Here is a 23807-nt window from a genome sequence, read left to right as displayed (position 1 = left end):
GCAAATGACATCTTAGTATATTCATGAAAATAGTTTTGACTTCACAGAACCCCAAAAAGGGAGGCTCCCCAGACCATCCTTTGGGAGCCACTGTTCTAGGCACTCTCCATTATAATGAACAATCAAGCTAAGTATTTTATGTTATTTTGTTTTTTTACATCTTTATTGGAGTATAATTGCTTTACAATGGTGTGTTAGTTTCTGCTGTGTAACAAAGTGAATCAGTTATACATATACATATGTTCCCATATCTCTTCCCTCTTGGTTCTCCCTCCCTCCCACCCTCCCTATCCCACCCCTCTAGGTGGTCACAAAGCACCTGAGCTGATCTCCTTGTGCAAGCTAAGTATTTTACACAAAGACTTACTCTCGAGCAAAACTCCTAGTGATGGGAGATCTTACTGGGGCTTGTAATTCTTCCCATTCTGGCAAAGGTTTTATTTCTAAAGGTGCTGGCTTGACTGAAACAAAAGAGAAAAAAAGAGACTTTAGCATACAGCAATTTGAAAAACAAGACAAGACCCTCTTTCTACATCTCTATTTATACATTATAGCCACAGTACACCTAGGACCAGCTTAGTTTCACACATGAAAAGAAGTACACTGATGTTATGTGATTTTTCCAAGGTTACACAGCTAAAAAATTAGTGGCAAAAGCTAAATCAGATAATGTTTCCTGATTGTTGACTGAAAGTCTAAATAAAACTCTATTATTACAACATGTTGCTTCTTAAGTAAATATTTTATGAATATAAACAATGAGAACAAGAAAGAGTAATGTGACCCAATTCCTTCATAGTTACTTGATTTATACTTTTCATTACTTCATTATTTTATTTTTTTCACTAATTTTATCCTCAAACACAGAGATTTAATTTTCTGTGTAAAAACAGTCCTCATCATCAACATTGAAGCATCATTTATACAACTATACATATAAAATGATGTTTAGGAAGCAATAAACACAAAACTTCGCTAAAACCAAAAACTGACAAAAAGAATTAATAACCAAATCTTTTAAATTAATTCAGGCCCAGTCTGGAACCAAATAAAACAAAGCAATAATTATATCTTTATACTCAAACTCTGCTCTGAGAAAAGGCCACAATTTAACAATTGCCTCAAATTTTTAGCTTCATTTAACCAACAATATCCTTTAACAAATTAAGTAAAAATAAATGCTAATGTTCTTATTAGCTTTATTTATAAGTTGTCTTTGCTTATTTACCCTATTATTGCAGTGGACAATTAATTAGTCTGCCAGTATATATTCCACAGAGCTCTTCGCCCTTAAAGTAAGACTCAGTTTTCAGAAATTCATGACATGAGCAAAAGAACTTCAACAATATTATTTGTTAATATTCATTATATTTTAGGATACTATTTAAACTTATTAGGTAAATATTTTAGTTACATTTCATCCTGCCACTCTAAAGAAAAAGTCTTCCTTTTTTCCAGGCATCCCTCCTCTAGTCTTTGTCCATATATGTGTACATTGAATCAACCAAGTTATAATTACCTTCAAACTATAAAATAGGTAGTCATTTTAAAGGATTATGTAGATTTCTGGGGTTTATGCCAAAGTATTTTTGGCAACTCAAATACAAAAAAATTCAATGAGATTTTTCTGAAGGCTACATTGATTTAAGTTTGAGTTAAAATAATTTTGCTCACCTATGCACTTAAAATGGACATGTACAGAATGCTGTGCTCACTTGAAAGTATTTCTTTAACTCTGATGTTTTCGCTTTTTTTAAAACACAGAGGCTAATAGCTGCTTAGCTGTCAAATTCTAAGTAATGGCATAAAATAATGAATCCATGGAAATGATTGTATATTGTCTCAGAACAGAATACATACATTATACATAAATACGGGAGACAATTGGAACTCACAAGCATCTCACAAGCTTAAAGAAGACACTGTGTTGATGTCTAAAAGGTTAAAAGAATAATGCAAAAGGAAAAGACTGAATATCATATATTATCAAATATTTAACATGCTGCTGTTAATGGCATAACAAATATACTCGTTGTGTATTATGGGAAGCATTCACTTTAGAAATTACATGCTGGGAAGTTTTATTTACAACAAAATAGTATTTAAGGCTCTTCTCCTTTACTTTTAAAGGAAACAACATCACAGAATAAATAAATTCCCAACACCCCATCCAGCATGCGGTGCTAAAGTACATACCCTTTCTTCTTGTAGCAAAGTCACCTATGGTTTGTGAATCAGTTCGCTCTAAACCATGGGGTTTGGGTCTTAAAATTTTAGGACTTTGACCTAATTGGTAAAAAGAAGACTCTCTTAATATAATGTTATTTTTTTAATTGGAAAAAAAATGGATTCTGCAAAAAAGCAACAGAGCCCTGAGCAGACATGTTACATCTCAAAAGCATAAACAAAAGTTTGTTTGCGGAGACTATTTCAGTCTGGCTATGCATATCATTCATGCTCAGTACCATGGGAACGCGGAAGCTGCATGCAACAATGTAATAAGCAAACTGTTATAAAAGATGGTAGGGTTTTAGTGGCATAACTTCTTGGTTAGTTGTTACCTTTATTTGGAGGAAGAGAGGAAAAACATGTGTCATGTTAGTTACTCTTCTAACATGCCTTAGAAAACTGGATCCAATAAAGAATTATAAAACCTCTCAGTCAGATCGCAAGTACATCTTTTCTTTGAAGTCTGGTGTCTCATACGAAAGTACCAAGGCCTACTTTCTTAACTTGATGGAGGTGTTTTAAAAACCTTAACCTGACTATTCCTTCACCACCTGAAAGCGCCCTTCTAGAGAAGTTCTATTGATACAATGTCTGCTAATCCAAAGTCAAAACCAAGACCAGTATTTCTTTTCCCTGAACACTCAGTGGTTGCCCCCGTGACACCATTTTACAAGGATTAGATGTCTAGATTCTGGGACTGCTGACTGTGTAGCTTTAATTTGAGAATTGGAAAGCATAAATTCAGTTGCCATCTTTTTTTTTTTTTTTCGTTTAATCTCTGTCATGTACAAGTACTGCTGAAAAGCCTTATGAAAAGTACAGGTTTAACACCCAGCAGCTGGCCTCATACTTTTTCCCACTAGAAGCCTGGATGCCAGAGTAGCAATATCATTTCAATCAGGAATTTTAACTACTTCATTCTCAATGGCACCAAATTCTCTTTTTTCTTGGCATGTACAAAACTGAGTTGACATCTATTAGATGGAAAATAATATTAGAGTTTGCTGATTCAATGCTGATCTCTAGCACCTTATTGGCCAAAATCTACAAGTTCTTGAAAATGTGATTTTCTAGCTTATAAAACATGAAAATTTCCTAACTCTCTCAAGTACGCTCAAGGGTACTCCTTGGCATTCTTCACAGAAAGATCCCGTATTAAGTGAATATTTTCATAGTGCATTTATAAAATTTCCATGTATTTTCTACTCCATGCAAAGCTTAAGGCTGATTTTAGGACAAACGCCGCAAGGTGAAAATGTTGCCCTGAATTGAACCTAGTCGCTCAGGCATTTTGGTAGCTTCATTTCTTTGTTATTTTTACTGCCTGGCTCAATTTGACATTTATGTTCCAGACAGAAATGAAAGTGATACCCAAATGATGGCTCAGTATCACTTATGAGGAGAGAAAGGAAAAAAAGTCCAAGGTGTATGTACTTCTCCTCTGCTGCCTAGAGGCAAATACTGGAATGTTTCTCTAATTACTTAAGTGTGACAATAAAGGGTATGAGATAAGACTTAAAGCAGAGGCGGAAAATGAACCAACTCTGGGGATACACTGATTCTCAAATTCTAAGAGTCAACAGTGTTAACTCACTTGAGCCTCAGCTTTTAAATCCAAGACGGTTACAAGGAGGCTTTAGCTAGATTAGGTTTGAACAAAGAAAGCGACATGACGCATTTCTTTAGCAAAGAGCACCCCATTGTGCTTTAACCCTCAGGGGTTAAAACAATCTCACCCGGGCTGTCAATCTCTGCATCATGTGATCTGCTCCCTCATTTGGAGCACAGCTTGGTAAATCTTAACCTCTGGTTCAGATCTCCCCTAAGATCCTTACTGGCATACCTACAAAGTCACCCCACATGGAGGTTCTGTAGGCTTTCATGCTGCATGTTCGAAATGGAATTTATCTTCTGGGACCCACCACACCTGCTTTGTTTCCTCTGTCTGCAGTTGCCATAGCAGATCTCTTAAGAGTTACTCTAGATTCCACTTTCTCTCTGACTTCCCTTTATCAATTTTACTTTCTATTTATAATGGCAATAGTTTGTTTTCATTTATCCAAGAAAAGTAAAGAATCTGTAAGTCTGAAGTCCTGGCTTCCTTTTTTTAATGTGCACTGCACTTACCTCGTTTGTTTTTCTGAAAGTGAACTCACACTGCTAAATGACCTCCACTTACACTCCAAGTGGCCTCCAAACTTGTAAAAATCACTCACTCTAGGTCCCCAAGTGGAGGCAGCTATGTTGAGTCAGGACAGGGACTTTTGTTATACCTTCCTGTCTTATCATCTCTAAAGCGAGGCATCAAGAACCCTGGGTCTGGAACACCGGGCAAAGCACTCCTTAAAGAAGATGCTGAAAAAAAGTGTGATTTTATAACAGTTTGCATTAAAAAATACCATTTTTCCCCTATGGTATCCTTAAATCTTAGAATGAGCTTTCTAGGGGCTGACCTGATTATGTTACTTGCCTACATAAAACCCTTTAATGGTGTTCTCAGAATAAAGCCCAAACTCATTAGCATGGATTATAAGACCCCCCAGGAGCTGGCACCTGCCAGGCATTTGGCATTCGTTCCTGCATTCATACTTTCCTCCCTCCCACCCAAGACTCTGAGCCAGTCCCCTCTTTTTAAAGGATCTGGGTATGCTGTTTATTCTGATAGAAGATCCTCTATCATCACTTCATTGCCACTCACCCTCTGAGATTCTCCTCAGAGGAGACAGCCTGCAGGGCCAAGAGCTAACCTCAACCACAAGCCCCCTTCTGTGCTAATTGTGATAATGTGTTTACTTTTCCACTTTCCCACTAAATGGGAGCTTCTTTAGAGAAGCCACCTGTCCTTCCTTGGGTTTCGAGACCCCAGACCTATCAGAGGGTACATCCTATAACTGGGAGGCCCTTCAATCTGTTTTGATGAACTGCGGTTCTCTTAAAGCTTAATCTGATGGTGGTGTTTAATCTGATCAATGTCATAACTTTGTGTTTGCCTTTGAAGGAAAGAAAAGAAGAAAAGAGCAACTGAATGTTGTTTCAAAAGTTGATCATTCCAAATATGGTCAAGGCAGTCATACGAGGTCATGCTTCAAAGAAGCAGATGCAGTCCTTTTTGAAAAGTCCATACACGATTATTATTTTAATAGAAATAAATTCAACTCAAAGTGGAAAATTTATCTTCTCTATCATTATAGGTCTACCTTAGCCTAAATTATTCACTCATCTGAAGTTTCACAGATGATGCTACTATTTCCAGTAGGCATCTCAGAAATCAAGAAAGAAGAAAAATAATTCACAACATTATTATCCTCTGCTAATTCCAAGGAGTAATCAAGGTAGCACACTGAAAAACTTTTACACTTGTTTGTATAGTCTCATTGTATAAAGGGGACTATAATAATGATAATTATATTGGAAGGTCAGGAATATTTAGGGAAAAAACCCGCACGTAGAGGCTGTGCTGTAAAAATGCACTCTGTACTTATTTCCTTTAAACTGTAACCACCAACCCAAAAATCTGACTTGAGACTCAAACTTTAATACTTGTTTATTAAAATCTAGCTATATTTACTGGCATCATTTATCCATCTTCCAAACATTTATTATAGTATAAAAGTAGTTTTTCAAAAGCATGTTAATTTTTAATCGCTTTCAAAAAACTTCTTTAGAAGCTCTCTTGAGCAAATATTTATAGCAAAGATACCAAAAAGATCCACCTAGGGAAGCTCCTCCATTGGTCTTCTGGATCCTTCCTACACCAAAGTGAAGATCCAGCAGGACCTGAAGATATTTTAATCAAATGAACGTACAAAAACACCAGAAGTAACCTCGCACTGCTTTTTTTAAAATCAATACAATAACTAATGGTCAGATCTACTGCAGAAAGCCATGAATGGACAAAGCCAAACAAAACAAAATATAAAGACAGTATATCTGAGGCTTGAACAGCTGCTATATCACGTTAGAAAGAGAGTGAATGGGCCCAGTTAAATGCACAGATGAAATCTGGTAGATTTATGTAAGGACTTACTTTAAGAGAAATATAGAAATTTCCCAAACTTTACAAAGTTGCTTTTCCATTAAAATATAAACGTTTCAGTTGAAGTAATCAAAACAGAATTTGTCCTGCATTTCCAACGATTCATCTGCTCTCCTAATATTTAACATAGTACATGTAAATTATGATTTTCTCCTCTGTTAATAAACACGAGATATGGTTCAGGACAAATACTATTGTGACAGAAATAGTAGGGGTGAAAATATAGCTACCACAGTTGGGTGATTGGGTAAAGTGTCCATGAAAATACACTGAATGTAAGTGTTTAAAACATGCACGTATTTCTGCAGCTTCAATTACTCAGAAGTATTTGAAAAACTCATGCGTACTACTAACTACGGCAGCTGACATCTATAATTGGGGGTATAAACAAGACTAGAATGTCACTCATTTATTGTAGACCCTTCCCAAGAAGACGATCACAGAAACCAGTTATACTGGGTGTTGAGTTAGTTATATTGAGTTTTGGAACTAATCAAGCCATATTTTATAGAATAAGGTTTGCTTATTATGAGGTTTAGTTAATAAGAGATACTAGAATAATAGACAGACTCATGTATCTGATGTCACAAAATTTGAAATGAAAACAGACTCATCAGATGCTATGCACCATGAGAAGAATTTCAGGACGAAATAAGACATCTGTTTCACGGTTTAAGTTTTTAAGGATAAACTTTGCTCCAAGATCTGAATTTGGGTTTTAAAATGTTTTTCTCGAATAGCTATAACTTTCTAAAGTGACTTGACAAAGTTTACCTTGTAATATTAGATACTTTCTCATGCCTTCTCTTGTATCATATTTATTTTAAAAAGTAGAGTAATAATAAGAAAAGCAACCCACCCCCTTTTTTTTTATAACTAAGACTTTAAGTAACTTCTTTACTGTTTTGCTAAACCTATTATTCTCCTTGAATTTGCCAAAAACTATGTGGAAATTTTATTCTGGGTGCTTTTTTCAGTTCATTTTGTATCTAAGCAATGATACCAAATCAGTAATCTGGCCCATGAGCTCAAGATTGTCTTTCAATAGCTCAGTTAATTTTTTAAAGACTAAACAGAATCTCCAAAAGTAACCAAGGAACCTACTTTGTTCTGTTCTACAGTAGGGTCACCATTGGTTGGTTTAGAGGACTAGGACAGTCTCTCATGTACTAGAATATATAGTACTTTCACTATATATTTACATAGGGAGGTTTACTTACACATATATGCAATATATATGATGTATAATACACATACCATTTTATTATGCTGCCTATATAAAATATTATATACTATAATATGGGGGTACGTGAACCCTGTCAGACCTAGATGATACTAAAAGCATTCCATTACGATCCTAAAACTTTCCAACACGTAAATAGGGACCTTTTCTGATTCTGCATTGCGCTTACCACGTGAAACCATTAACTGTGAAATATACTGGGAATTTTCAAACTGTGTTAAGCAGAGCCTGAGGGGAGGAAGGAGAGGCAGGGGAGCGAAGCCGCAAGGACTCAGAGCTCCATGCATCACCCACAGCACACCATGACCATATTTATGTGGGGACCTCAAGATATAAAACGGTTACATTTGGGGTCAAAAACTAGCAATCTGCTGCCAACATGCGCCGATTACAGAAAAAGAAGGAGAGAACCAGTTTAGCATTAAAATGAGGATTTCGATGTTTCACGGACTTCCTGACGCTTGCATCTTAATCCTTCCACCCTCTGTGGGCTCAATTATAAATCTATACACGTCCAAACATACTTTTGTGTGTTGTATGCAAAGAAGAAAATGACGAGGGATGTCTAAATAGATTTAAAAACAAATGAGGACCAAGAGAAACAAAAGGAAAAGTTATCACCTAAAAAGCCTGGGATGCTCACACTGTTTCTAAAATAGCCAGCCCTGATCATGGCTCTGCTGCTGGGGCCTCTGGGGTGACCGGGGGTGCAACCCTCTTTCCAGCTGTCCGAGCAAAGGTGAGCCCTTGACCCAACAGCAGCCAGCATGTGGGCTCGCCTGCAATCTACTCTCTATCTTGTGGCCTGGTGTGCACAGATAAACGAGACCAATCAAACTTTCGCTGGGCGATCCGGAGTGAGTCAATAATGAACAAGGCAATTAGCAGCAGACGTGGAAGCCGCGAGGGCCCGTAAAAAGGAGCCACAGGGCGGAATCGAGGCCACGCAGAGGCATCAGAGGCCAAAGCTCTCGGACAGCAGAAAGCCGTAAAGTAGAGGATGCAGCGTAAAAGAAACCAGGAAAGAAGGAAAGGATGTGAGAGAGAGCAAAGCAGGATCAAAGAGTCTCCAGAGGACAGCAATGCAGGGAGGGCAGGACAAAGTGACAGCCTCCTAGGAGCGTCTCAGCTGCCGCTAACTTTCTCTTTTCATTTACTTTCTTAAAAGCAAAACAAAACAAAACTCATTTTCTTAAGATACTCTGAGTCTCAGTCTTTGTTCCCCACACCGGGAACTTAATTAGAATGACTATTAATGATCCAAGCCCAGGGTAATGAGAAATGTACACAAACATTACATGCTTTTTAAAAACAGCTACAGAGAGCACACCGAGACTCTTCAAATGTGCTGAATTCCCCAGAAATTGTGTCACGCATCTCACAGCCAATACACTAACTCACTTGGTTGTCGAGATTAAATCACACTTGCAGCCTGCGGTAACACAGCCGGCTGTCTGGGGTTTAACCGCTTGAACCCAAATTTCAAAAACTTGGGTACATATTACCGGTTTGGCTGATAAGTTTCTTTTACACTGAGTTCTTAACCAACCATGCCACCTTAGAATTTAATGTTACTTATGAAGGCCAGTATGAAAGAATAGACTAGAAGCATTTGTTTACACCCCAGCGAAGGCAGAATCATTTTTAAAAAGTTGTTATATGCACAGAATGGAATGAGTATACAAGCAACCTTACTGTTCTTAAAGAATCATGGCAAGTGCACTAATAATCTCAAGTCTGATGTGATATTAAATACTTTGGAGGAGAGGTTACAAAAGACCAGCCAGAGACCATATCTAGCTTGTAAAAGTATGTGGTACGGTCTGCAATGTTTTGTTTTGTTTTTTTTAAATAATTAAATTAGCTGGTAGAGCTTAAAAATCAAAAGAAAATACATATAAACCCCCCAATTTTTGACTTCTTTTGGTAATCAGAAGATTTTCCTCTAGGGGGCCCATGTTAGTTTCACAAGTCCACAAAGGATTGTAGCCAGGCAGTAGTTAGGCAAATGACTCCATTTGGCTGGGCCAAGGGCATTCCAGTTTCTCCTAATTATCTCCTGTTGCTTGCCAATCCTTGTGAATATTTTAGTTTGTAACCTCTGCTCCAGAGATAGGAGACTTAAAAATCTCACCTGGCCATCAACATATGACATAATAATTATTAATCTATAAACAGCAATACTACTTTACTTAAACAAGCTGGTAACTTAGGTAATATGAAATACTTCGGAATTTCTAGTCCCGATTCTGTTTTGGATTTAATGACAGTTAAATGCAGATCTCAACTGGCAACCCCCGGCCCTTTTACCATGCCATGCTCTCCTTACCCTTCCTGTCTGGCTTGAGGTTCCGATCCACGGGGGGTGGTTCACAGTCTGCAACAGGAACTGGCCTTCTAGGAGGGGTCTTCGGGCTGGACCTGAAGCCCATATGAGCGGGAGGAGGCACTTGCATTCCAAATGAAGAAAAATCAAATGTCCCCGGAGTCATTGGCACATAATTTGCTTCCTGAATTGGTTCCGTGAAACTGCTGGAATGTTGTCGTGGAGGAGAGTTGGGATTCATGGGGACATAATTTTCATCCAGTTCTTCGCTTGATACACTCCCCACTGTCAATACATTTTTGATTTTCTAAAACACACATACATTTCTTTTAATAAACAAGAACTACTGTCAAACAGGAAAACACAATTGTAAGTTATGCCTATTCATGTGGATCTGAAAGGACTTTTACTTCAGGATCTCATTTAGTCTCAGGGTCCTAAGTGCGAAGGTTTTGACAATGAAATACACTTGATGATGCCAAGGTCAATTATACTTACAAAGTGGTTGTGGAAGCCTTCAAGTGAACTGGATCTATCAGTTGGAAATGTTCGTGGAATATCATAGCAGTCTTGAGAACTAGCATCTAAAACAGAGAACAAACTATCAATATTTCTCCCCATCTTTGCCAGTTCCCAGGGTAATCAGGAATGGCCTTCTCTCTCTCTCTTTTCATATAGGCATGCATGCACACACACAGATTTTAAAAAGGATGCTCACAGAATAATATCTTGAATTGAAACATTAAACCACTAGAAAATGCAGACATTTATTCATATGCTAACCAGTACCAGTATTTGATTATGACAGTGAGATGGGTTATTTAAAGATGGAGAAAAGAAATACTTCTGTTTTCTTATCTTTTGCACCCTTGGGTATAACTTATATCTCACTAACTTATAACCACCTCAAGATACGTTACAGCCATTTCGAGAAAGAAGTTAGAAATTGGTGTTGAATGGCTAAATAAGTATTGGCGTAAGTACCATCCACAAGGCATCAAATCTTTAACTTCTTTAGAACAGCTGGATAACTCTACCACAAAATCCAGAAGTGTCAGACGTAGTTTTTAGGGTGGGTGCCTTTTAAACTTGGGCTTTTTATTTTCAGGACTTTAGGACTCAATTTTTCTCCTCTCAAAGTCTATAACTTTTGGCAGGCTCTAGGAAAATGGTACAGGAATCAGTGAAGTGGCTAAGGGGTAGGGGGAGAGAAGATTCAGAGCTTTAAAAATAAATAAAACCAAACAAACAAAACAGTAGAATGACCTGATTGCAACTGAATATCACCTGGTAGACATAACGTAAAAACTGTTATCTGGGAAGGAAGGAAACAGAGCCCAACAGATGTGACACAGAAGCGGCAGTAACAGGACACAAATACGGGAAAGGGTATGACTGGGAAAGGCTTTGTGGCTGGTCCGTTTCCTGTGCCTCTGCCCCATCGGGTCTGCTCACCCAGGATGGAGAGGAAGTGAGAGAGAGCGGTGCACACTCCCTGAGGCAGGGAAGTGTTACTAAGGCCATACTTCTCAGGGATGAATATCTCCTCGTCTTTCTCCCTTCCACCACAACATGTACACAGGCACATGCTGCCTGCACAAACACACTTCCTGGGATCTACTGAGGCTCTGACAGCTTCACTACCCAAGTGGGTAACTGCAGCGCTGAAGAAAAAAGGGACTGTCATTTAATGTCACACTAAGCGTCCAAGACTCAGAAAAAGAGATTTTCTATCATTAACCTCTAAGCCAGGAAAAGCCAACTGGAGCTGACCTTTTCGCAATTTGTTCAAATCCACAGTGGAAATGGTATTACTACGGGACGGTGGCACCCCTGCTGTCGGGATACAGTAACTACTGTCAGTGTCAGAGGCTGTGCGTGTGATGCTACACGTGTCCACAGGAGATCGGTCATGAGCCGGATGCGGTTTCGGTGGCCGAGGTGGAGGAATATCTGGAATAGTGTCTAGCTTTGACGTCTGCCCCAAGGTTCCTTCTGGAAACGTTCGTGGAATCTGATAAGTATTACCAGGTGTTGGAGGAATGTCATAACTAATAGATACATGCCTCATTTGAGGCTCTACACTCGAGGTCCCGGATGGGGTATTAAAAACATAGAGCTCTCCGTCGGCTTCGGTACTTGAAGGAGACACCTTTGGTAAGACGTCATGGGAGTGACTTCTGGGCAGGTTATAAAGGTTGGAGTCTACGGAAATGGATGCAGCCCGAGACGGTGGAGAGTCATACATCATCTGCTGCTGGAAAAAGCCATTCACTCCATGTTTGCTCTGGGAGGAAGCAGGATTTTTATGAGAAGGGACGTTATCATTGCAGTCTGTCTCCGAAGGGGTGGATTTTGCAGAATCAGCATGCGTTCTAAATAAAAATTGTTAATGACAGAAAACACGGTGAAGACCGAAGACTACATTTTAATAAATATATTTCTAGCTTAGCAATCAAACTCCATGGCTTTTTTCATTCAAGTTTTTGGTGTGTGTGACCCATCTGATTGAAAGCACGAATGTTCCTGAGTTTTTATGATTATACACCGATAACAAAACCGCCACCACAAAACCAAAAGCATTCTCCCTAATCTTGTTCTGTACCTGTCCACACCCCCCCCAACTCCATCTAGTAAATCCACACGTAAAACCACAATCCCTGAAGCACTGGAATTAGAAAGGTACAAAACTTGGAGGAAGGTAAATGATTAAGGCACAAGACACCAGGAAAAGCACTTCCTCTGAAAAGCATGCAAAAACCTCGTGCCAACAGTTTATCAAGGTGATCCATTGCTCTTTAGCCCACCTGTGACAACTCTGCTGTTCTGAAAAATGAAAAGTCTAATGATTACCTGGTATTGAATAAATTCAATGTGATCTACAAGGAGGTGGCAACTTGGTAGGTTTTGTGTATCTTCTTTTCTATTTATTTTCTTTAACAAATATTTAGCCAATACTATGAAAAGAATCAAAATACAAAGCAAGGAGTTAGCCAACTCCAAACAATAATTCATCTTGAGAAATCTCATTAGAGTGTATTTTATGCTTTGGGTACATTTTTGGTCTCTGTATTTTGTGGTATCACGAAATTTGGGAATAAGTCAAAATGAAGCTACCAATACCAGAACGCTTGCCCTTCCTTAATGCTAAACAAGATACGTTAACTACCTATGTGTGTTGTCCAAAGTCCTGTAGGAATTTAAACTCAATATTAAAAAAAAATAACTTGTGATAGTTTTTTTTTTTAAGGGCACATCTCCCTGATGTCTTGGTAACATCTGGCGCTGTGTATTGCATTTATTCACTGAAACTCTCCCCCACTAGTATCAGAGGACCTTTACTGCAATATCCTGACTTTCCTTCTTCCTCACTGATTATGCCCTTGTTTCATTGACTGTCTCTTTCTTCCCGTCTCTCCAACCTGGAAATGGCCATCAGAAATCAGTCCTCTAAGTCTTTATAGCACACACCATTAAAAACAAGCTCCTTTCCCGTAACTTCTTCCCCTTCTACTGAATGCTGACAACTGCTATCTTCTCACCAAACTCCGAGTCCTGTATTTACAAACGGTTCCAACGTATTGCTACTTGGTTATCCCAGTGTTCCCTTGCTCATGTGTACCAAACTAAACTCAACTTACTTCTCAAATTGTGGTCCTTTCTGACTTGCCATGAAAAGAAATGTCTTTATCCCAGATTCTCTAAACTCAAAATCCAATCAACTTTGATCCATTCTTTTTGATCACCACCATCACTTGGGCACAAAGTCCTTCTTTCTAGCCAAGCGCCTATTCCCCCACTCTGTTCCCGCTGTCACCACCCCAAGTTCAGGTCCGTATCTCTGCTGAGATCTACACCACGGACCCCTCCCTCAGCAAACTTCTTTCCTCTAGTTTCTCCCTCTTCCAATCCATCGTGCCATCCATAGGACCAGGACTGCTAGAAGATCAATATTTCCAAAACATGGTTTTCAGGTCACTCACCTATTCAGAGAAAATCCTTTTAAGGGTTCCTACAGGCTGTGGGAACTACAAAAAGCCCACAAAAACTCCCCTTGGCACTGAGGCTACTCCTCCTATGAGGCATCTCACCCTCCCTCTCAAAAACACTTGTACTGACCTTTCTAGGAATTTCTAACACATATGCTAAAATTTGTACTTGATTTAATTCAAACGTGAAGTTAAGAAGAAGCTAGAAGTACAATGAGGACTAAGTTCCCCGACTTTGACTAGCTTAGAGTGTAGTGGAGAATACATAAAATTATCAAGCTATTTCCAATTCTGTGATACTGGGCTGGCCAAAAGGTTCGTTCCGTTTTTTCCGTAAGATGGCTCTAGTAGCACTTAGTTGTCTTTAACTTCATTTGAAACAGTTTTGTTAGATTGTATGTGACAGCTGTCATAATCAGCGTGCATTTAAAAAAAGACTTATCAAAATTGGTGAATTTTTGTATAGCCATTTTAATATTAAAAATGGAAGGAAAAAGCAACATTTTCAGCATATTATGCTTTATTATTTTAAGAAAGGTAAAAATGCAACTGAAACGCAAAGGAAGATTTTTTTTTTTTTTTTTGCGTTACGCGGGCCTCTCACTGTTGTGGCCTCTCCCGTTGCGGAGCATAAGCTCCGGACGCGCAGGCTCGGTGGCCATGGCTCACGGGCCCAGCCGCTCCGCGGCATGTGGGATCTTCCCGGACCGGGGCCCGAACCCAAGTCCCCTGAATTGGCAGGTGGACTTTCAACCACTGCGCCACCAGGGAAGCCCACAAAGAAAGATTTGTGTAGTGTATGGAGAAGGTGCTATGACTGATCGAATGTGTCAAAAGTGGTTTGTGAAGTTTCGTGCTAGAGATTTCTCACTGGACTACGCTCCACAGTCAGGTAGACCAGTTGAAGTTGACAGCAATCAAATCGAGACATTAACTGAGAACAATCAACGTTATACCACGTGGGAGATAGCTGACGTACTCAAAATATCCAAATCAAGCGTTGAAAATCATTTGTGCCAGCTTGGTTATGTTTTAATCACTTTGAGGTTTGGATTCCACATAAATTAAGTGTAGAAAACCTTCTTGACCTATTTCCACATGCGATTCTCTACTTAAACGTAATGAATACGTTCCGTTTTTAAAACAAATTGTGACGGGTGATGAAAAGTGGATACTGTACAATAATGTGAAACGGAAGAGAGCGCGGGGCAAGTGAAATAAACCACCACCAAGCACACCAAAGGCCAGTATTCATGCAAAGAAGGTGATGTTGTGTATATGGTGGGATTGGAAGGGAGTCCTGTTATGAGCTCCTTCCGGAAAACCACACGATTAATTCCAACAAGTACTGCTCCCAATTAGACCAACTGAAAGCAGCACTTGATGAAAAGCGTCCAGAATTAGTCAACAGAAAATGCATAATCTTCCATCAGGATAACACAAGACGGCATGTTTCTCTGATGACCAGGCAAAAACTGTTACAGCTTGGCTGGGAAGTTCTGACTCATCCGCCGTGTTCACCAGACATTGCACATTTGGATTTCCATTTATTTTGGTCTTTACAAAATTCTCTTAATGGAAAAAATTTCAGTTCCCTGGAAGACTGTAAAATGCACCTGGAATAGTTCTTTGCTCAAAAAGATAAAAAGTTTTGGGAAGATGGAATTATGAAGTTGCCTGAAAAATGGCAGAAGACAGTGGAACAAAAGGGTGCATATGCTGTTCAATAAAGCTCTTGGTGAAAATCAAAGATGTGTCTTTTATTTTTACTTAAAAAACAGAAGGCACTTTTTGGCCAACTCAATAAAACAGAGACATGGAGGTACAACCAGGATTCTCTGAAAACCCAGAGAGGCATTTAATCCAGCCTGGGAGTTTAGTGGAATGCCTCCTTAGAGGAGCAGATGTCTGAGCTGAGTGTTGCAGGATGAACGGGAGTTTGCAAGGCAATGCTCACATCTTGCCTTCATCTATAAGTGCTTCATGCTTGCATGTTTTGATTCCTTCACAAGCTTTACTTTTAAACTCTGAAGGTGACTGAATCTAAGGGGGCTTTATCTTATGTAATTAGCTTGTACCTTCATAGCACCTAGCAAAACAGTGGGGCCCTCAGTGGGTACTTCATGAATATCTGCTATTTAACTGTCACTTTTGCAAATACAGATACAAAATATATCTGAGTAATGATTTTGAGCATAATTCCTACTACAATAGGAAAGCTATGATACCAATGAGATCAATGAAAGACACTATATAAAAAGAAAATGTACTGAAAACTGTCACTTAGCTGTTGGCTTTTGAAAAGCTGAGATGGAAAAATAATTGTGGAGCTCCCTAAAATAAAATCTTAGTTATTAGTAGCATATGCAACAACGTTGCGAGTGTATAATTTTAAATTCTCACAGCAAACAAGCAAAAATCAAGTTAGAATTTGATATTAACTAGTGTTGATTTATAATTTTTCCTTCTTTTTTTTTTTTTTTTTTTTTTTTACTTTTACAGGTAAAATCCCATTACAACAAATATATAGAAACTCATTTAGAAGGTTTGTGAGCTATTTCCACTATCTCAGGGAATGGTTCACAGAAACTAATTTATGGATCTTAACAAATTCCATATAAAAATTTTTCAACAAGGGTTTTGTATGATCCTTTAGCCCAGTAACAGTCACTTTTGACATGAAAAAAAACTTTTTTTAATAAAAATAATGCTTGAATCTAATATCCCTGTTTAAAAAAATATCTTTTATATTTCAATGCAATTCACCTCCCTCCTTAATATTGCAAATTAAGATAATAAATATACCCAATATCACTAGTTGTCACATAGCTATTAATGGTATGACAGGCCTTGTGATCATTAATTTCTGGCTCAGTTCTCACCGTTACCTCCAGTCTTCCAATTATTCAACATCAAATGAGAAGAATGATTAAATTAAAATATCTTATAGCTTAGAAGAAAAGACGGGGATGGGAGCAGAGATCAAGATGACAGGGAAACCAAGGATTCAGGAAAGTTTTATGATATCTTTGGTCAAGTACTGAAATCCATATACTTCATTCTACTTAAAAATCTGCAAAGTCAAGGCATGTGGTAAGCTCTGCTTCATTGCTAGGTGTGAAGATTTGAAAGTTTCAAAGTTTTTAGCAATATATTTGATTTCATCAAATTTCACTAACATCTGATTTGTTTATTCCATAGGATTTGCTATATTGGGATTTTACCTGTATGATTAATTTCTCACACAGATCCAAAGCAACCACAACACACTCACTGCAATGGAATCGTTTTGCTTTCAAAATCTTCTAGCAGTAGGTATTCCTCTCCTTCTTCAGAAACAAAGGATGACCCTTGGCTGGTTTACAATCACATAAGAAATGGAGCAAGATCACCATTTATAAATCAGTGAAATCTGTTAAGCAAGTAACACTGTGAATCTCTAACAAGGACTAAGACACAGGAGACAGATTTCCAAAAGAGCCATGAAGGCGCAAGTGTTCTTTGCCAAAAATGACAGACAATGTGCTTCTCCAATAAAATCTCCTGAATATCAGAAATCATTTGAGGAACATCAACCTGAATTATAAAAGATGAGCTTCTATAGATGGTTACTTTTAAGCCTTCAAATCAGGGTTTAAAAAGTTTAAAGGTAAGATGCCTAAGGGTATGCACGTACACGCACACAGACACAGGTGGTTTACCTGGTGGGTTCAGGCTTCTTGCTTTGACAGTTGATTAGCAAGAGGTAGTCTTGAGGATCCTCCTGGATACCAAGGGTTTCCAGGTGTGGTGGAAGGCTAATTAGCTGATATGGAGGAGGTGGAGCGGCAGAGGAGGCATCCACCTGGGTGGATGGTGGTGCTGTATTTATCGCCAGTGGTAAATCAGCCGGTGCTTGTAAGGAGCTGCCAGGTGGCTTCACAGGATCTGCAACACCCAAGTGTGACCATCACTGTCCATCCCATTTTTTTAAACATCTTTACTGGAGTATAACTGCTTTACAATGGTGTGTTAGTTTCTGCTGTATAACAAAGTGAATCAGCTATATGTATACATGTATCCCCATATCTCCTCCCTCTTGCGTCACCCTCCCACCCTCCCTATCCCACAGATAGCTAGTGGGAAGCAGCCGCATAGCACAGGGAGATCAGCTCGGTGCTTTGTGACCAGCTACTCGAAAGTTTGGAGATAAATCGTTTAAACACACGGAAATAGGATAAACCAGGACAATGTCAGTTAAAATACGTACTACCTAAATGGCAACGCTGACACAGAAAATTATTGGTTCTCGTTAAAGAGATCTGAAGGGTAGGGTTCTTTCTTCCAGAGGCTCTAAAAAACCCATGGTTGGGAATTCCCTGGCAGTCCACTGGTTAGGACTTGGCACTTTCACTGCCAGGGCCCAGGTCCGATCCCTGGTGGGGGAACTAAGATCCCGCAAGCCTCAGGGTACGCCAAAAAAAAAAAAAAAAAAAAAAAAAAAGTCTTGCGCGTTGCCTTGAACACTCTTTGGTTTTGAGGTTACTGGGAATGGAGATGTTAGCACAAGCAGCAGCAGACTTTTTTTTCATGATAAGCCAAGCCAACCTTCCAAGGAGACCCATTTTATTATGTGGTATCTACAGGCCCATGGTGCTGCGTGTACCAGGGCCAGCTCTTTACCCCATGTTTATCTTGCTGTTCATTCTTTTCTTTCTACTTCTTAGCCACCGACTAGGGAGAAATATGTCTAACTCCAGGATTCACATTTAAGGAAAGAGCTTTTCTTTAAGGCATCACCTCTTCCCTCGGCTCATAGCCTCACTTGCCATTATCGGATTTCTGTAGTATTTTCATGCAAAAGGGGTCAGCAGGTAAAGAAGTAATTTATGAAGCACTTAACTACATTCTGAGAAGACATATGAACATAGCTAAATTGTGTAGAATGAAGTAATTTGAAAACAAGTTGAAAGCCTAGAAATAAAATCTCACTGACACAACCAAGGAAATTTTTGAGGGCCCGAAATAAAAATTCTGTTAGTCTGGTTAGGAATACGGGACTATAAATCCAGAAAAAAAGGTAAATGCTCATATTTGAATAAACAAATCTGTTTATTGTCTGTTTATATTAGAATAGAAAAGGCTGGGTTGAAACTGAGATTTTTCACAATAAAACAACAGTGCCTAACGATGCTGAAAAGTGGTAAGAAGACAATATGTTCTACAGAATAGAATAACAGGCAGGTCATTTGGCCTGTCAATTCCCCAGGGAAGAGCAGAATGTCTGCTCTCTCTTCTCTAGATTCTACAGAATAAGTCCATGTGCTTTTGATGAGGTCTTTATGTATTCAACATTAACAGCCACATATGCACTACAGCCAAGTTTATGTAGCTTATTTCAAAACTCTTCTTCCTAGGCAGAGAAGCTCATATCCTAATGGTAAAGCTTGAATGATAACACGTGAGTATGGCTATCTTTAATTAGTTTATCTTTAATTGTGGGTCCTCAGAGCAAACAAAAAGGATCAGAACTCCCGGGGCAGATGCTCAAAAACACTCCATTCACCCAACAGAAACTCACTTAGCACTTTCTCTATACCAGGTTGGAAGAGGTGAAGCAATCCCCAATCTGCAAGACCCCTTCACCTGCACGTGCAGTTTGGAATTTGCTCTTCCAGAAATCTGTGAGCCCTGCTAGATGCTAACCGAGTATGGAACTTTCTTCCTGTTGGAGACTTTGGCCTGAGTTAAGGAGAACTTGAGCTAATTTCTAATGTTCTATCTTTGTTATGCTGCACGCAATGTCAAGTCTTCACACAAGCTCATCTAACAAAAGCTAACACTTTATGACAGAGATTAATTCATTCATTCTTTCTTACTTATGAAAGGCCAGAACAGACGATGATGAGAAAAGAAAAAATTAATATTTCGACATTTATACAAGATAATGGCATAATTTCGTAGGAACTCATAAGTACCTCATCATGTCTAATTGATGCTGGTTATAAGTAGTGTTTATAGCATACCCTATGAAATGTTTTACTGTTTTGATTTTGAAACAAATATAAACAGATCTATTTAAGGGGATTTGAAATGCCATAGATTAATCCGTGACTCAGAGTAAACCCTTGTGGAGTGTTAAACTTCAGAGAACTATGAAAAATATTTACCCTTTAAAGACCTTAAGAAAAATATATACAATATTGAGGAGAAAAAAAAGCAGAGGAATCAGAAAGTAGTTGCTGTATTCTATGTAGCCTACAGGGTGTATTCACAAGTATATTTTATATACTTCTTTCTTCTACCACAGAGATATGGTAAAATTGTATAATCCAGTTCAATGTTTAGTTCTGACCAAACAAAATCAAACTAAACATTGGAAAAACTTTACTGTATAAAACAGTATGAATTATAGTTTTCCACTGTAAATCCTAAAATAACTTTTCCAGGCAGTTGTTTTGTTTTTTTCAAGTCGTTGTTTTTTATAGATACACTTTTCCTTTAATATTTCTTCTAAACTGGATGGCTATATACTAAACGAACTGAGTGATTCATCTTAAGTGGGAAAAAAGTCACCCAGCCAAGCAATCACTTTTGTTTGGCCTTGTTTTATTAACACAATGGGACTATCTCATTTTTAACCTTCCATTTGTGCCACCTGTGAATGATGCAAGTGTTTTACTCTTTTATAGCTGCAAGAGCCTCTCCATTTTCTGACAAAAGGATTGGGATACAAAGGTTCCTTTTTTTTTTTTTTTTTTCCAAAGGTTCCTTTTTAAACAAAAAAATCTTGTTCACAATATGGGAAGACTTATGTATACTTCTCAGAAGCAAGAACTAGAGAGAAACCTCCATTATGTTCACTAGCAAGCTCATGGAAGAAAAGATCTTCAAATAGCCATGAACAGCAAGCCCAACCGTTCCAAACAACATGGCACACAAAGGACTTTAAAAGGTAAGGGGACACTGCTTTACCACCTTGGGCTCAGATAATGCACCATCTTCAAAGTTTGAGTGTTTGGGATGATTTTACTCATGGTAATTTGACTATATCCTCAACTCTATGTATTTTAATGACAGCATGGCATGGTATCTAAATATTCTTTAACATAAAACTTCTAGCCAAAGTTAACCAACTGGTCTGAAAGAAGAAACTTCTTTTCAACCTTAGAAAGACATGTGATTAGCCCCCATTCTACCCTACAAGTAGTTGAGCAGACCATGTTTATTGCTTTCTGCCTCACTTGGGTTTCTGACTTACTGCTCTTTCTAAGTAATGCTGGTATCAAGTTTCTGAGAACCAAACATCAGCATAGGGTGTGCTTCTGTGTGTAAAATTATTTCCTGTCTCTTAATTCAGAAGGCATGAAGAGGATAATTAGCATCCACTAAAGGCCTAATAAGCTGCTGTAGCAAACTCTTAATTTAATTTTACTTAGAAAGCTAATAAGTACTGCAAAGGAAAGCCTTAATGAGTTTTCAGTGAAGAGGAATAGATTGTTCTGTGAGGGGAGCCACAAATAGCAGATTGGTTCACACAATCCCTACCTTAATGCACAGTTTTATCCCAGTTGGAAGCATAACGCTCTGGAGTTAGTGTCCCTCATACAAGCTGGGGTGCCCAGCCAATGCCTTGAAATATTCAAAATAATATTTTTAAAATCAAATGGTACACGTGCTTAAGCCCAGGGAAACAATCTTACTCTTTATTATGGGTAAGGTAGACTATTTCAAAGTTGATGTGATAAGATCCTCTGATTTTGTAACTACTGACATTCCCTGCCTGAGCATGTGGTAATAAAACTGTGGTGTTGCTCGCTTCCTGTCAGGAGACCAGATGAGATCCTTTCCTCCCAAGATGGGCTACATTTGTTGACAGGACATTTGTTTGTTGTTATTGCAAAAGTTTTCCCTCTATGTTCACAATTAAAGGTAAATAGGTCAAGGTTGCTCTATATCTACTGATTCCTGATTTACCAGGTCTGTTGTAGATTTTTTTTTTCTGTAAAGAGAAGCAATTCAAATAGATTTATGTGATTTATATCTAATTAACCTAGAAAATAAGAGTCCACAAAGAGTAGGCATAACTATTAATGCTAAAATGGCCATCTTCTACTTCCCCAGTGGTCCAATGGCTAAAACTCCCCCTTCGGGACTTCCCTGCTGGCGCAGTGGTTAAGAATCCACCTGCCAATGCAGGGAACACGGGTTCAATCCCTGGTCTGGGAAGATCTCACATGCCGCGGAGCAACTAAGCCCGTGTGCCACAACTACTGAGCCTGCGCTCTAGAGCCCAAGAGCCACAACTCCTGAAGCTCGTGCATTCTAGGGCCCACGTGCCTCAACTACTGAGCCTGCGTGCTGCAACTACTAAAGCCTGTGCGCCTAATGCCCGTGCTCTGCAAAAGAGAAGCCTGCACACCACAAGGAAGAGTAGTCCCCACTCGCCACAGCTAAAGAAAGCCAGCGCACAGCAACGAAGACCCAACACAGCCAAAAAAAAAAAAAAAAAAAAAAAGAAGTTAAAAAAGAAAAAAAAAGACTTGGCCTTCCAATGCAGGGGGTGCCAGTTCCATTCCTGGTCAGGGAACTAATAAGATCCCACATGCTGTGTGGTGTGGCCAAAAAAATAAAAAATAAAATAAAGTAAAAAGAGAAAAAAAAATGGCTGTCTTCTCACTTCCGAACATACCCTTCTTTATGGAAGAACATTTTATAAGGGCAAATCTATCAAATGGATACAAACAAGAAAGGGCGGTAGTCACACTTTTCACTGAAGCAACCTGAAATATCTTCAAATTATTTAATCAAAAATCGAAGACCTTTCATCAGAGTCCAATCTTCTTATTTGTCATGACCATCTATCTCCTTAATAGAGTGTGAAAAAATTCTTGGAGACGTTTAAAACAAACCCTTAGTGCTGACAAATGATTTAATTTTTATCCAGAGGTGTCATGGCATCTTGGCATCAGAATCACTTGTTGGGTATTTGAGAAATCTAGGTGCCTGGGCCTCACCTCAGGAGACTCAATGAATCAAGATCTCAGGGGCAGTAGCTTGAAAATGTGTGATAAAACAAAAGAAGACAAAACAGAACAGACTCTGGTGGGACTGGTCCTCAGGAAAATGCAAAGTAAGACCACAATGAGATACACACTCACTAGAATGGCTAAAATTAATGACCCACAACACCAAATGTAGAGTAACTAGAAATTTTATATGCTGCTGGTAGGAAAGCAATTGGCACAATAACTTTGGAAAACTAAAGCTACTAACAAATCTACTAAAACTAAAAATATATATCCTATGATGAACTGCAGCAATTCTACTCATGGGTATATATACCAAAGAGCAAAGTGTTCATGTCCATCAAAGAACAGATGTAAAAATGTTCACAGCAGCTTTATTTGTATTAACTAAAAACTGGAAACAAGCCAAATGTCTATCAACATTTGAATAGATCAATAATTTACGATATATTCACACAGTGGAATGCTACATAGGATGCTGAACTCCTGTGACATGCAACATAGATGGATCTCACAGACTTACTATTGAAAAAAAGAAGCCAGACTCAATGGTTTTATTTGTGTAAAGTTCAAGTATAGGGAAAACTAATCTATGGTGATAGAAGCAAAATAATGGTTACATTTGAACTTTTTTCTGGGTTTTTACTGGGAAGAAACGTGAGAAAACCTTCTAGGGGAGTGGAACTGTTCCATTTCTTGATCTGAGTGGCGGTTTCACAGATTTCTATTTCTATGTATAGATACAGAATGGATATATAAAACTATATTGAACTGTAAACTTAAGATCTGTGCCTTGCATAGTAATAAGTTAAACCTGTATAAAAAAGTAAATAAAAAGAAATTTTTAAGTTCCCTAATAAGAAGCACTGCTTTGCAGGAATGGCAGCGTGTGTACATTCTCACATTAGTTTACCTACTTTTCTAAAAGGAAGAATATCAGAGAATCACACTATGTTTTTTTAAAGCCAGTATTATC

General features: G+C 38.5%; 1 protein-coding gene across 2 annotated transcripts in view; it reads right to left on the bottom strand.

Annotated features, from left to right (window-relative positions):
* GAB1 (GRB2 associated binding protein 1) overlaps positions 1-23807 on the bottom strand; it is a 124994-nt gene that overhangs the window by 11270 nt on the left and 89917 nt on the right. The window contains exons 3-8 of one of the 2 annotated variants that reach the window (XM_081235020.1): positions 17525-17750; positions 11608-12209; positions 10333-10418; positions 9838-10141; positions 2197-2286; positions 368-461 (exon numbers count right to left, since the gene is read on the bottom strand). In XM_081235020.1, coding sequence (XP_081091146.1) covers positions 368-461; positions 2197-2286; positions 9838-10141; positions 10333-10418; positions 11608-12209; positions 17525-17750 — 1402 coding nt within the window. The remainder of the gene's footprint in view (positions 1-367; positions 462-2196; positions 2287-9837; positions 10142-10332; positions 10419-11607; positions 12210-17524; positions 17751-23807) is intronic. The other variant, XM_081235021.1, reaches the window with a different exon arrangement.

Source organism: Mesoplodon bidens (genome assembly GCF_964165515.1).
Source record: "Mesoplodon bidens genome assembly, chromosome: 1".
Lineage (NCBI taxonomy): Eukaryota > Metazoa > Chordata > Mammalia > Artiodactyla > Ziphiidae > Mesoplodon > Mesoplodon bidens.
The sequence above is the reverse complement of the archived record's forward strand: the minus strand, read 5'-3'. Positions and strand labels throughout refer to the sequence as shown.